Raw genomic sequence first — 15,463 nt, 5'->3', positions numbered from 1 at the left:
TTTAAACCTCAGTCACAAATGGATGATTGATAGAAATAAACATTCAGCAATAGACATTAAATGAAGGTATAAAATACAGGATATATAGAAAGACAATCAGTGCTTTGTTCCAACAAGACAGAGACAGTAAACAGGTGGAAACATGATCTTTCCCAACCCGCTCATCACTGTCTTCTCTTTTAAAAGACCCCAAAATTCAAGTGACTTGTTTTTATTATATGTAAACACCATAATGAATTAAAAATGGACCATGAGGTAATCTATATTCTATGGAGGACAGGTTTAAAAATGTTAGATAAAAAGTCAATATTCAAGACACACAGATATTGTGTTCACTTTGGTCTCTGATTATTTAATTCATTCACTAGAGTAATATACAAATTCAAGTCAATCTGTTAATACTTGTCAGCCATACTGTTAAGAAGTAGGAAACTGAAAGAGGTAGTCGCTATTGTAATGGTTTTTCTTAGTTTGTCACGGTAAGTTAGCAATAGTTTAGAGCAAATGTCCTAACTTCTTATATTCAATTTCATTCTCATTTTCTTGTGACGGACATTGCATTGGATCTTCACGTGAGCAAGCTGTGTGCTTGGGAAAGAAGCTTGATGCTTCCTTCCCGAGATACAAATATTTAGTCAGGAACTATTGATGCTGAAAATGGAGCTTAAAACCCCGAATTTGCTCAACCACAGTACAGGGGTGGCAGAGTCAGGGGTCTGATCCATCTGCATCAGAGGACTGAATTTATATTCACAACATTGCTTATTTTCAACTTCTTTGGCCTGATGTAGGGCATTGTGAAAAATTGTTGAAGCCTTTGTCAGCATCTTGTCGCCAACCAATCATGATGGCAGAATAACACTACTAGCCTATCTTTAAAAGGCCAATGATATAAAACAGAACAAGATACATTTAACAAGTCTTTAAAGGTGACCATAGACAAAGTCATAAAATCTCATTAAAGACATCTAGCAAAATTAAATCCTGCGCATCCGCACACATTTTCCCAATGACATTCATTTCCATCATAACTAAAGGGGAGGAAAAACACACATATATTCTTTTTGATAAACATTTCTCACAGATAAATTAATTTAAATTAGTTTAAGACTTAATGCGATCTTTCCCCTTTATATTTTTCATACAAAAGTCACCAGATCTATAACACTTTTATGGGTCTCTATCCACAAAATTACACAAAGGAAGTAACTTTGGGGTAGTACTAAGACAAATTAAGATCTTTTTAACTGAGTAGCCTGTATTTAGCAAAAGAATCACATCCTTACAGAGCTAATTGTACAATCAAATAACACCTAAGTAATTGTCCTCTTATCTTTTCCCTCTGAGATTTTTTTTTTAAAGTTGCTAGTCAAGTGTGCACAGCTCCTACTGTTTTCACTATATGAGACCAGTTCTGGAGCACAAGGGCCTCAATTCTAGGGCAAGGAGACAAAGAAAACATTTGTGCAAGTGAAGTCCCATTGCAATTCATATGACAGACTTGCTGTTTCAAGTTTTGGCTTAGTCACATTAGAAAGTTCAAAAAAGGTTTCATAAAGCTCAGTGCCAACAAGAGTTCAGGATGCTGTTGAAAGCAACAGTGATTCCTAAATGAGGCAATTTAAAATAAAGTATTTTAATTTTGCAGTAAAATTGTAAATCTTAAAAGCTTTAAAGGTATTGGCATCTATCATTCAAGCATGAATTGTGCTCATGTATTTTTATTTTATTTTTTTCTTATCCACTTAGTAACCTTTCACAGAGTTAAGTGTTGGTCTACTTAGCTATTATGTTATTTATGCTGGGGGTTAAAAAGTGCAAACTGGATTTGCACACATGCCGTTAGCATTTGTTTAGTGATGCTCAAAGTGGGTGGGGCAAAATACTTAGGATTTTGCACTTGTGCTTTGAGTGTGGGCAAGTTAAAGAGCAAAGCAAATGCCTTAAAGCTTGCAGGTCCTTAAACCAAAGCTTGGTAAAACTGACCTTGTGCAGTTACATCTGAGGGGAGAAAGTAGGGTTGTGCTCCCAGCATCTTGGGGGTTTTGGCCTTTGGCTGTAACCATCACCACGACTCCGAGGGCAAAGAGGTGGGAAGAGAGGTTTCTCCAGGCACTCCCCTTGGGCTATCTCATTGCCCAGCTGTCTCTACCTTGCTGGGAGACCTCTGTGCACAGATCATGCTTCCCTATTCGCATCACATTCAGGGTGGCCAGGAATGGTTGCAGTTGGAGCATCAGGCCATTCTTGCAGTCAATGGAACTGCGACTGTGATTTATTAAATCAGTCTCCTTATTCGGACATCATACCAGACTGCAGTCTAATTGCTGTTCACCAGTTGGAAATGGATCTCGTTTTACAAGCTAACCTGGTTCGGATGTCAATGGGAAGCATGATTTAACAAATCACACTCACCTTCCCTCGTGTGTGGGTCTGCAGACAGGGGCGAGGAGGAGAATGAGGGAGACGTGCTGAAATCCAAAGCTTTTTCTGCTCTGAGATTGCCTGATTTGGGCCACGGGATTATTTAGGCCAGACAAAAACCCAGGGCTGGGCAGCCAAGTCTTGCTGGAGTCTGCCCATTATCAAAGCAATGAAACCCAGGAGTGTATTATTTTGGAACAATATGGTTGTTCTATGTTCCTTACAAACTGGCAAACATACTGAAATGGGATAAATATAGTATCGCTCTCACTAGCAGTCTGCTAGGTTGTTATATAACTGCTGGTTGTTATAACTGCTTATTATTTACTTTCATCAGATAATTATATCTTATAAACAGAGCAAGGAAAAAAACTAACAATTCTCTTGCCATCCAGGAATAATGAGATAATTAGTTAATTCCCACATGTTGGTTCTTTCTTAAGAGGGGGGTGGGGTGGGGAAATCCTCCTGGTACATCAACAGCACCTCTCTCTCTGTCAACCAGGTAGAAAAAGTTAAAATTTCAAGAGAGACTCTCATATCATTTCAAACAAGATGCATCGTTTTCAAAACTAAATATCATTGTAATATGTGTATGTTGCACAAGCATTTTTTTTTCTTTTAAAGTAGAGGTATGTACCATAGAATCAAAAGCCACATTTAAGGCCAGAGCAACACGCAGATATTGCTTCTGTGGTCAGTAATGAGGTAGTTGTTTGCTGTAAACAGAAATAATTATATTCTTCCCTATATTAACAATGTGGCTTAGAAATTCAGGAACGGGGAGACATTGCCCTGCCCACAACCCTAAAGATCAGCCATGCTTGTACTGTGTTCACTTCAGTACATGGGAAATATAATGCAAAAAGTTGATATCTGAGTCATAAGAAACTCATTAGTAAACAGAGGTAGTTATTATCATTAGCACATAATATGTATATAATAGCACGGTACATAGCAGTATCAAAGCATTTTTGTTTGTTCTGAACAAGCAAGCAATCTGTAAAAGAAAAATAATAATTACATACCATTTTCCCTGAGCAAGGTTCTTTGTCCTGAGAAGGATATTTTGCAATAGTGACCATCCTCCAATATACAAAAATAACATGTAAACTTTTAATAATAAGATAGGTCTGCTAGGCTCTCTTAGCAATTCAGTTTGTGGCTGCTGGAATTATTAATTTCATTCAAAAAAAAAAAAAGTAATTCTGGAATTTTAAAGTAGCTAAACAGAGAATGGCCAGTTTTCAAATCCACCATTTCCATATTACTCTCTAAAAAAAGGTCAATAAACTTTGGTTTATATTTTCAAAGTGACCTTACCCTTGCCATTGTTGCTGTTTTATAACCCAGTTATTATACCTACTAAAAGATTAGGCAATGCCACTTCGATTTGTCTACATAACTTAAATAAGTTTACAATCCTTGCATAAGGCAAGGAAGTAGTTCTCTATACATACATCACATTCAGTATCGTCAAAACAAAAACAAAACAAAAACCAAAAAACCAAAACACCCCATTTTGCACTGAAATTCACTGAAAACTTCAGTATGAACAACCAAGTTTCTTCTTTCTCTCCAGCACTGCCATGGATTCCAAGCAAATTTCCATAATCAGAGTTGGGCCCACCTTTAGGCCACTGAGTCATTTTCCTGAAGGAAAGTGGGATAGTGGTGACAGCAGTATGATCAACAATATTTAGAGAGGAATTTTTTCTGATAATAATCCTCTCAGATTGTGCAGAACCTACCAAAAACAAGCCCTGGGATTCTCAATGACTTAACCTAGGTGTGCACAATCCATGGCCCATGGGCCACATGCATCCCTGGAGAACAAGTAATGCGGCCCCACAAAATTGTAAACTTTTAACATTATTATGTGATTTATATACATTAAGCTATATAAGCTATCTATTTTATATGGGACCAAAGACAATTCCTCTTCACTCAATGCAGCCCAGGCAAGCCAAAATGGTGGACACCCATGACTTAATCGAAGAAAAATCTGAAGATATGGTTCAAACTAAACTATATTTTGAAATCAGATCGTCTTTACTCATATTTGCTTTTACATTAATTTGCCAAATAAATGGGGTAAAGTATTTCTTCAAGATTAATTTTAAAAGAAAGAAGCAATGGTCCATAGGACTTAATTAACATCTGGCTCATGGGTCTTTTGAAGGTATCAACAGCAGCAGCTGCTCCAAAATTGGTGAAATGGGTAAGAAACTGATTTTAGCTCATTCCTGGGAGAGTGGAAAAATTGTGACAGTTGGCAGGCCTGAAGATCCAACGAAAAAGATGGCAGGGTTAGAACCCTGACAACAGTTTGATCCTGATCAAATAATATTGTAATGGATGGCGCAGAACCCACCTTGGATAACAAGGAAGATTCAGTTTCAGGAAAGTCAGAGAGGGCCAGCCGGAGTACAAGGTGGACTATCATAGACTCTAGATGGCGTCAGAACTGGTTGCAGTACCTGATCAACTGGAAGGGGTATGGCCCTAAGGACATATCCTGGGAAGATGCTGAGGCCATGCATACCCCCCTATCTGGTCTGCTAGTTTCTCCTCCGGGACCCATGGAAACTGGTCCATGGAGATCATAGGGGGGAAGGCCATGCTGGTGGGGGATAGTATAATGGATGCCTTAGAAGCTAGTTCAACAAGGAAGAGCTTCACGAACTTCAGATTGGGGCTCTGAGGAAAGTCTGGAAGATTTAAGGGACTATGAGTCAGGAAGGGATTGGCAAGAGCAGGAGGAGAGGCCAAGAAAGTTGGAGAAGTGATCGGACAAGCAGCTGAGAATTGGACTCATTGGGTTTTGCACTGATTCCTGTGTGAGGTGAATCCTGGGGAATACTATTCAGGGATGATGAAGCCTCAGTAAAGATTTCAAACCCTTGTAGTGTATGTACATATGAGCGGGACAGGACAAATGTATTGCCAGTTAACTGGCTTTCTAATCTCTTTTTATAAAATCAATCCCCCAAACTCCAAGCATCTGGACAACTCCGTAGGCTTTTAAATAATTCAGCATGTACACAGACTGAAATTACTGTTATGTAATATAGCAATTAAATAAATTTAAGACTGCAATCCTATATACTAATTTTTCCTGAGCTCGAGGCCAGTGAGATCTTACACAGGATTGCACTGTAAATATCAAATATTGATCTTTGGGAAGTTAAAAGGCCAAGACCCATTTCTTAGAAAGACCTATAGAAATCTGTCCAGTGACATGAACACTGAATTGGAAGATGCTACTGCTGCCATCACCATCGCTTTCATAATACTCAAGATTTGCACAAGATGAGTCCAATCAAGTTTTGCAAAAGGGGAGTCCAAATGGCATTTCAATATCACTTTAAACCATTATTTTAACATCTACATTCTCCCATAGAATCACCTAACCTATATTAAAGTCATAGTGAGTTGATACAGTATTTCAGATAACACATTCATTGTCTAAGGGGAGGGCAGGGAAAAGGGGGGATGCTGCCTTTAATTCTTTAAAACTTTGTGGCAATTCTGAGGCATCTTTAAACCAAGGCATTACCCTTTCAAGCTAAGGACTAAAAACTTCCATCCTCCATCTTTTCCACAGAGAGGAATTACAATTTCCCTGAATTCTACAAGGATGTATTGATCTATTCAGTACCGTGGGCATGATGACTCTATACTCAGGAAAGTATGGTTACAATTCTTTCCCTCCCCTTCTTCCTCTTTTATAATTAAAAAAGGCAACATTAAAGAAAAAAATCCATTCAAAACTCAAACTATTACTTTCCCATGAATTCAAGAAACATAGTATTTAAGGTATACATTCAGGCAATGGGCTAGTCTGTACATCAAAATGTCAGATGGTTTATTGTGACAGGAATGGGTTTCTGTGCACAGTGGGTTCTGCTTCCCAGCTCTTGGATGGCTATGAAGAAGAAAAAAAAAACACTTCCATTTCTTATTAATTGCTGTTTAGAATTAATGAATACTATAACTATTTTTCCCCCAAACAAGACATGGGTTAAGATAAACCACAGAGAACTCAAGCAGCTAAAGAAGCATAATCTTCCATAATTCTATAGGGCTGCTCTGGAAAAGTGGGGAAGAAGCAAAGAATATATGCCCAACAATAATTTAGGCTAAGTTTAAAAATCATATGAGATCCTGATGCCCAAACTGTTTAGAAACCCATTAGCCATTAAACCCATCTGAAATTTACTTGGAGTGACTGGTTTGCTTTGGTTTTTTGTTTTCAAAAGACCTCTGGTCCACAACAGTAGTTAAAAGTTGAGGTTTGTTGCAGGATAATACATGAGATTAATTCTCCTTGTGCTTGAATGAGGTAGACGTCCCAAGAGGTAATGAAAGGCGGTGACAAAGCTTTTTAAGTCTTTTTTCTTTTTTGAACTGACGGTCCCTTCCGGCTTTGCTCTTCAGGTGACGGAGAAAACTTACTTGAAGCAGCTTCTTGAGGTGACTTTCCTGAAGGCGGTAAGCTATCTGGCCTTCCTTCCAGAGAATAGGATGGAGAAGTGAAGCCATAGGCTCCTCCTCCTCCTCCTTCCCTCAAGAAGGCTGATGTGGAGGGCTGGGTATCAGCTTCGTATCTTCCCAGGTAACTCGTGGGCTGCTGTGGAACAGTTTTAAGCGGACAGTTTGCCACCATGTGCATGATGCTCTGACAGTAATGGCACTTCTTTGGCTGTGGAGGTAGAATACATTCCTTAGCATGATGATCAAAGCCACCACAATTGTAGCATCTGCAAAACACAAACGGGGAGATATATCCTTAATTGAATAGGCTCACAAGAGAAGTGTTTGATCCTCAGCTTTAAAAAAAAAATAGCAAGGGGCCGGTGCCGAGGAGACCAAAATCACCAAACTTAAAAGTCCTTGATGCTGTCTGAGGTTGTTTGTTTGTTTACAGAAGTTTCATTACCCAATTAGATAACTTCATCAGTGCAAATTTGGAATTCTTAAATTACCTGATGCTTTTTTGACACTATTTTGGAAAGCTGCTTTCTAATATTCCAGGGTATTTCAAAGGATAGGACAACACTGACTACTTTGGAATAGGAACCATGAAGTATAAATGAAAGGAAAAGAAGCAGTACAAGGGAACTTCTTTGTTGTTTCTAAATGACCATCAAAAGCAATTGATAAAAGACTTAATACCTAAGAAACTGACTACATCAGCCTGGCAAACATCCATCAATGTAGGCTTAGTCTATACCCGTGATGGCGAACCTATGGCACATGTGCTGGAAGTGGCACATCCAGAGCCATCTCTCCGGGCACACGAGCCATTGCTCGTTGCTCTTCTGGGTTCTGGCACGCTGGCCAGCTTGTGTTCACGCACCCGGGAGCGCTGGAAACCAGAAGAGCAAACTGCCCAGCGCACTGCTCTTCTGGTTTCCAGCACGCACATCGGCCACCTGGTCTTTTGGTTACTGGTGCACATGCACGCATTGGAAACTGGAAGATCATCTTCCCGGGGTGCGCATGCGTACCAGGTTGCTGCTCTTCTGGTTTCCAGCATGTGCATGCATGCCAACCAGCTGATCTTCGCGCGCGCATGCGTGCCAGAAACTGGAAGACCAAGTGGCCGGTGCATATGCACACACTGGAAACTGGGAAGAGCAGCTGCCTGGCACACGCATGTGCACCGGGCAGCTGCTCTTCCGGTGTCCAGCATGCTCCCGTTTCGGCACTCAGTGGCGAAAAAGTTCACTACAACTGGTCTGTACATTCTTATCAACTACAACAGTGCTATTATTGGGAGATTTGCACATTTGCTTCAGTCTCCTTTAGTCCACAAGTAACAAGATAACAGTCTAATATTGACTGAAAAAAATGACAGAATCTTTCTTAAAACATGAACAATAGTCAATTTATGCTGGATTCTACTCAGAAAACTCAATAAAGTTGTGAGATGTAAAATATGCAAAAAAAAAAAAAAATAGTCCTGGCTAGGGTGCACAATAGTACTGATATTGAGAAACATTGGAAAGTTTATTGGAGACTATTATGAATGGTATTGCTTCTCAAAAGAGACTCATGAAGGATAACCATGCATCAATTTGTTGTCATTGCTGATTTCTGTTTCACATATTTTTTTTAAAAAATCTTAAGAATAAGAACAACCTGTAAGCAAAAGGCAAGAAACTCAACAGTCTGCAGTTACCATCTCTTGGATTTTGAGATAACCTGAAGTTTATTTATTTAAATTTATTTGTATCCCACCTTTATTATTTTTACAAATAACTCAAGGCCACACCATATCCAACACCCCTTTCTCCTCCTACGGTATTTCTCCACAACGACTCTGTGAGGTGGGTTGGGCTGAGAGTGCCTGGCCCAATGTCACCTAGCAGCTGGCTTTCATGGCTAAAGCAGGACTTGAACTCACAGCCTCCTGCTTTCTATCATGGTGCCTTAACCAGTAGACCAAACTGGTTCTCATTCTGATGCTTTTCATTCCTTCCCTTTTTGCTGGAACTACCAATACATCATTGTATCTTGTGGGGGGGGATACTGAGATCTCACAGAAAAGTTTTTTTTCCAAAGGAAAGGGAGGAACACTTTTAAGAACCTCCAGCGAAATTAATTTGGTATCTCAAATGCTTTCCAGCATTTGAGGTATATTAAAGCAAAGTAAATTTTTGTGCAAATTAGTCACAGGAACAGTATTACTGTGAGAACATTACAGAGCTCAAGACAAATATGTGTGGGTTGTGGGTGTTTTGAAAATATCTAAACCAAGATAAAGGAAATGATTTTCTTGTGATCAAGAGGATGGCAATGCGAAGGACAGGTTGCTGTGATTCATTGAGCAATTATCTGTGCATTTACAGATATGGATTTGCATCTGTACAGAATCCCTCATCAGAGCTTATTAGAGCTAAGAATGTTGACAGGAAGACCCCTGCTCTTCTCTCTGCATTTCCAGAAAGGGTAAACCACAGCCATATGGCTGCAGGCCAATGAAAAAAGCCATACTGGGAGGAGAACGTAGGTGGGTGTCGGCACATCAAATCTGGATTGTGGGGAGCTTTTTCTTTTAACTTTGAACAGACACTAAGTGACCGATCGTAAGTCGGGGACATTGTGTACTATGTCTCAACTATAAGGAATTCTGTGCTAGGTAAAACCCATATATGCAATGCAGAAAGAAAAAATCATGCAGGAAAAAAAGAAGATAAAAGAAACGTACTTTCAATAAATAATTATTTTGTGTGATTTTATTTTTATCTGTTTCAGAATAACCCACTAGAGGGCAGCAACCATCTGATCATTCCCCTCTTCCTTGAAGTGCTTTAAACTGTTATTTCAAAAATTATTGTCAGAGAGGAAAACCAGGTCATTTTAACAACAGTTTTAAAGATGAAAAAAGGTATGATAAGATAAAAAAATATCAGCCTCTAAAGAAGAATTATTTGTAGCTCAGGGTTGAAATGAGGGTTGAAACGAGCAATCAGCACTCAGATGAGCATAGATTAACTCAAAGATTAACATCCACTCAACAATCAAAAAGTAAACAATTCCCCAATCAAGGAACTACCAAAAAAGCCAACGGTAGTAAACAACCCAACCTAAGACTCTCCAAGACCAAAACCACGCCCACCAACACTGACACTAGGAATATAAACTGAAAACAAACCACAGTCCTTAGCAACACTAATGACATTACCTAGTTTGGGTAATAAAATATTTGCAAGAAAACCAAGCTCAGATAGCACCAGCCTCATATGTTCCTGTAAGAGCTGTAAATAGGGACGCGGTGGCTAAAACGCTGAGCTTGTCAATCGAAAGGTCGGCAGTTCAGCGGTTCGAATCCCTAGTGCCGCATAACGGGGTGAGCTCCCGTTACTTGTCCCAACTTCTGCCTACCTAGCAGTTCGAAAGCACGTTAAAAATGCAAGGCAAAAATTAGGGACCACCTTTGGTGGGAAGGTAACAGAGTTCCGTGTGCCTCTGGCCAGCCACCATGACCACAGAGAAGTCTTCGGACAGTGCTGGCTCTTTGGCTTTGAAACAGAGATGAGCACTGCCCCTTAGAGTCGGGAATGACTAGCACATATGTGTGAGGGAATCCTTTATCTTTACCCTTACCTAAGAGCTGTAAGTCTCCAAACATTGCTAAGCAAATGCTTTTGAAACAATAGGAGCTTTCCAAAAAGCAGCTTTCCCACCTCCCATTTATTTCAAGGGACTTTGCAGATTAGACTTGTATTTTATAATAAAACAACATTACACCAAAAGTTACAAAACTAATGGGGGGAGGGGAGAAGAAACTACGTCGCAATATAGCCATGACTAGGTAAATTTTTGTATGAACAAGAAATAGAAACAAGAGATTAAAATAATCTAATTTTTCACCCAAATGTGGCCTGGTAATAGTCGATTCACTTTTTTAGATTGACTATTAGATGAAGTTTTAGTTTAGTTGCTCTGATTCCTTTCATACCGTGTTTCCCCGAAAATAAGACCCTGTCTTATATTTTTGAACCCTGAAATAAGCGCTTGGCCTTATTTTCGAGGAGATCTTATTATTTTGGGGCATGTGGAGCAACACAGGACTCCTCTTGCCATCTTACCTGATTTCCAGCTCTGTCTCCCTACCCTAAAACCAGAGGAAATGGAGGGGACCAGCTGCACATGCGCTCAAAAGCCCGATTGGGCTTATTATCTGGGGAAGTCTTATTTTTGTCAAAACAGGGTAGGTTTGTTGAAACCTGAAGTTCCTCCTCAATCTTTTCTGGGATGTGATTTTTCACCAAGGAATGTTTTGGGTTAAATCATTCAGTTTAGTTTATTTCTTTTTCACTCCCATTTTGGCAGAAGGATGTGAATGGATGAAAACATGCTTCTATTGGAAGTTCCCTCTAAGCCAGTGGTTCTCAACCTGTGGGTCGGGACCCCTTTGGGGGTCGAATGACCCTTTCACAGGGGTCGCCTAAGACCATAGGAAAACACATATTTTCAATGATTTTAGAAATAATTTTATTGTTGGGGGTCACTACAACATGAGGAACTGTATTAAAGGGTCGCAGCATTAGGAAGGTTGAGAGCCATAGCTAAGCCCAGCTGGGAATTCACAGAGAATTCACATATTTACTCATTTTGGGTGGGGGGGTCCTTTTAGACTTCCCTACCCAGTGAGGTACACCAAGTGTCATTTTCATTATGACTGATGAGTGTTGGGCAGTATATAAGTATGTAATATAAAGTTAATTACAGAAATAAGAAATATTTCTATAACACAGAAGCACCTATGAGTTTAAATGAAACTTGATGATCAGGTCCGGATCAGCAATTTTTTGTGATCCTTTTCAAAGGAAGCCTGGCTATCAGCTGATTGTGAGCTAATTGTGAACACAGGCTTACCGCTATTCCAAAACAGTGCTAATCTGGAACTGTGCAACTCCACAGTTGTATAAACCTTTGCCCCAAAGGAGATTATGACCATGTTCATGAAAACCTTTGTGTCAAACAGAGCAAAAATTGATAGCCAAACAGCCAAGCTTGATGCTTGGTTGCATCCCACTTAAGGAAAATGACTTTTGGGTATTTTCCTTATAGGGGAATGGGAAGAATAAAGTCAGGATATCTATCAACCTCTATAGGGTACCTTCTATATAAAGGTCAGCATCAGACCTTTATTACTTTGGCTTCTATATCTCTGTTCACCTAAAGACACCCCTTCCATTCACCTGATTAGGTTGATTAAAATAAGATGAAGTATATTCAGTTAAGACAGGGGTCTGCAACATTAAACACTCCACCCAACATTGGACCCCTTTTCCACAGGGGGAAAAAAAAACACCGGGAGCCACAAAACCTGGGTGGGCATGACTCACTCCCACCCAGTCACATGACCCCTAGCCACACCTACCCAGCCGGTCATTAGAGTAGAGAGCTGGTTGTTAAAAAACACACCGGGAACCATAAAACCTTTCTTTCTTTCTTCTCTTTTCTTTCTCTCTCTCTCTCCGTCTCTGTATCTATGTATCTTTCTCTCTTCCCTTCTCTCCCCCCCCTCTGTATCTCTCTCTCCCCTGTCCCTCCTGAGCTTTTTAAAACCGTGGCTGGGCACTGTGGGCCCATCCCCCTTTCCGTCATCCTCCCCTCCTCCCAGATCCCATTCCCACCCCGCCAGCCGTAGTGTTAGTGAGGCCGACATCGGTCACGGCTGGGTCGGGCCAGTGTCTTGGGGCGGAGAGCAGGTTGTGCGTCTTCCCAAGCAACCAAGGTACACCCAGCACCAACAAACTCCAGGATGAGTTAGGCGCCGGAGAATCAGCCTCAGCTGCTTCTCCACCCCCCGCCGTTGCCCTTACCTTCTCAGGCCAGGCGAGGAGTGACTGGGAGGTGAGGGCGAGGATTGGGGCCAGCCAGTGAAGGGAGCTGCAGCAGAAGGCCCAAAGAGCCTCATGCAACTCAGGAGCCGCGGGTTGCCGAAACCCGAGTTGAGACAATATAAGTAAAAAATTCTGTTTTGTTGGGCTTCTTGATGGAAGAAAATAAAAACCAGCTTGTGGTATTACCTTCTTTAAAAATGAATTCTATTCAGGAGGAGGAAGAAATATACAAGGTTCAACAAAACAAAGACTTAGCAATGAATTTAAAGGAGGCGAGCTCATTTTTGTTAGGCCTACATACAGACTTAAGCACACGTATTGCTCCACACATTTTTCTTTAAATGTGTTGAAGTAGGCTAAAGGGCTTCATCAGCAGATCAGTTAGCAGCCATAGATAAATCCATTTAATAAGTCACTAGGGTAGGCACTATGTTACTCAATTTAATTTTTTACCTTCCCAATTAATCAAAAGCCAGTTAGCCCAGGGGGCCTCCTCATTTTGTACATATAGACGGGTATATATGAGTTATCCATCATCTATTTATGCACTGCTTGGAAAGGAACATACTTTCTAAATTCATTTGAGAGTTTAATTCTCCTTTTCACTTTTACCTAAAGAATATTGTGATTAAGATTTGGAGCCTATAGTTTATTACCAAGAAGCAAGCTTGTAGTGAGTGCATTCCATTACACCAGAGGTCTTCAAACTTGGCAGCTTTAAGACTTGTGGACTTCAACTCCCAGCTATGCTGGCTGGAGAATTCTGGGAGTTGAAGTCCACAAGTCTTAAAGCTGCCAAGTTTGAAGACCTCTGCATTACACTATGCATGTCCTTATCTGTATACATTTAAACTTCATGGATTTAGAATCGTAATTTGGTTCCCCTGAATTTTGTTTATAAAAGTCTTATCCATCATGCACTTCTTATCCAATCACACCCTTTTCAAAACACTTTGCCTCTCCGTGAACCTAAGGATCTTAAAAAGCAGAGAACTAATTATAGGCACACATCACCACAAATATATTACAAATAACAAAGCACCATTCATGAAAGTGAATTCAAATTGGAAAATTAAAGCGTTTAAAACAGCAGAGTTCTCAGTGTGTTTAGCTGAGTTAGTTTATTATACACACAAAACCCTAAGTATGACTTTTGATATACTTTACAAAATATGTTTCAGACATGGCAAAGTTATTTCTGGTCTTAAAAAATCCTTAATGCTGTAGCAGAGCACTAAAATAGGTATTTTATGATTGATAAACAGGTGAAAACCTTTTGTGTTATTGCCTTCCCCCCCCCAAAAATAATATAGAATACTGTAGATGGTAAGATACAAAGTTCCACCAAATATTCAGTACAGATAGTCCTTGACTTATGATCACAATTGAGCCCCAAATTTCTATTGTTAAGTGAGACAGTTAAGTGAATTTTGCTCCATTTTACGACCTTTCTTGACACAGTTATTAAGTGAATCACTGCAGTTGTTACCGTAATTTAGTAACAGTTGTTAAGTGAATCTGGCTTTCTCATTGACTTTGCTTGTCAGAAGGTCACAAAAGGTGGATCACATGTCCTGGGATGTTGCAGCAGTCATAAATGTGAAAAATGTTTATAAGTCACTTTTTCAATGTTGTCGCAATTTTGAACGGTCACTAAATGAACCGTTGTAAATTGAGGACCACCTATATTAATCGCTGTACATGGTAAGCCCTATTTGCAATTTTGTGTTTCCAGAAAATCTTTCCGAAATCTCCTTCCTCTGACAAATATGTAGAAAGATTTGAATTAGTTGCCTGCCTTCTCAGATATGTTTTTCTCTTCTTTTTAAAAGCAAACAGTTCCCTAATAGTATGAACAGTAGGAAAATCACCAATAAAAACTTCCTCAGTTTCTGTGACTGGCAAATGGATTGTAAAAGCTCTGTGGAAGGAGATTTTAGGATTTTAATGCCATGTCTGGAACACAAATAATTCAAATGTTCCAAAAAAAATTTGGGGAGGAACAATTTTTTTTCAAAAATGCCATGGTGCTATTTATCTATGTGCTAAGTAAATATAAAAATGTAAATATATGTTTGTAAATATATATACCGTGTTTCCCCAAAACTAAGACCCTGTCTTATATTTTTTTGAACCCTGAAATAAGTGCTTGGCCTTATTGCCGTGAGCTCAAAAGCCCATTTGGGCTTATTATCAGGGGATGTCTTATTTGGGGGGAAACAGGGTATATTTATATTTATATAAGTAATATATATTTTACATCGAACAACAAGTTTCCAAAAAAAGACTTTAGTAATTCATGTTTCATGGTTACTGACAGTCAAATTAACATTACAGAGATTTTACTGTCTGACCACATCTAATCTGATATTTCCCCCTGCCTTTAAAATGGTATTATAGTTTTTCTGTCACTTGAGGCTGGCTATTAATTTTTCACACTGGTCCTTCTTAAATCCAGGCATCTCAGATACTATCTCAAAATATGTTACTGAAATGCCTTCCTCTATTCAAAATCAATGTTCCATCTTAAAAACAGTAGTTGAAAAAGGGAGATGGAATACAGAACACAAACTGATGGGCATGCAGATTTTACCTGGTTTTTCATCTTGCCCCCTTTTTATAAAGTCATTTTAAATGTTTATGGAATAAAGGAAAGCTTTAAAAAAGATGGAGAT

General features: G+C 39.5%; 1 protein-coding gene across 4 annotated transcripts in view; it reads right to left on the bottom strand.

The window, feature by feature from the left end:
* Positions 1 to 3,033: 3,033 nt before the first annotated feature.
* The window catches only part of LIN28B (lin-28 RNA binding posttranscriptional regulator B), a 95,070-nt gene continuing 82,640 nt past the window's right edge, over positions 3,034 to 15,463 (bottom strand). For 3 of the 4 annotated variants that reach the window (XM_034409080.3, XM_034409078.3, XM_034409079.3), the window contains exon 4: positions 3,035 to 7,187. In XM_034409080.3, coding sequence (XP_034264971.1) covers positions 6,812 to 7,187 — 376 coding nt within the window. In that variant the 3' untranslated portion in view covers positions 3,035 to 6,811. Of the gene's footprint in view, positions 7,188 to 15,463 lie in introns of all 4 variants that reach the window. The other variant, XM_034409076.3, reaches the window with a different exon arrangement.

This window comes from Pantherophis guttatus, chromosome 1 (genome assembly GCF_059756535.1).
Source record: "Pantherophis guttatus breed Tessera chromosome 1, ASM5975653v1, whole genome shotgun sequence".
NCBI lineage: Eukaryota > Metazoa > Chordata > Lepidosauria > Squamata > Colubridae > Pantherophis > Pantherophis guttatus.
Note: the sequence above shows the minus strand (reverse complement) of the source record. Positions and strands in the feature narration are given on the sequence as shown.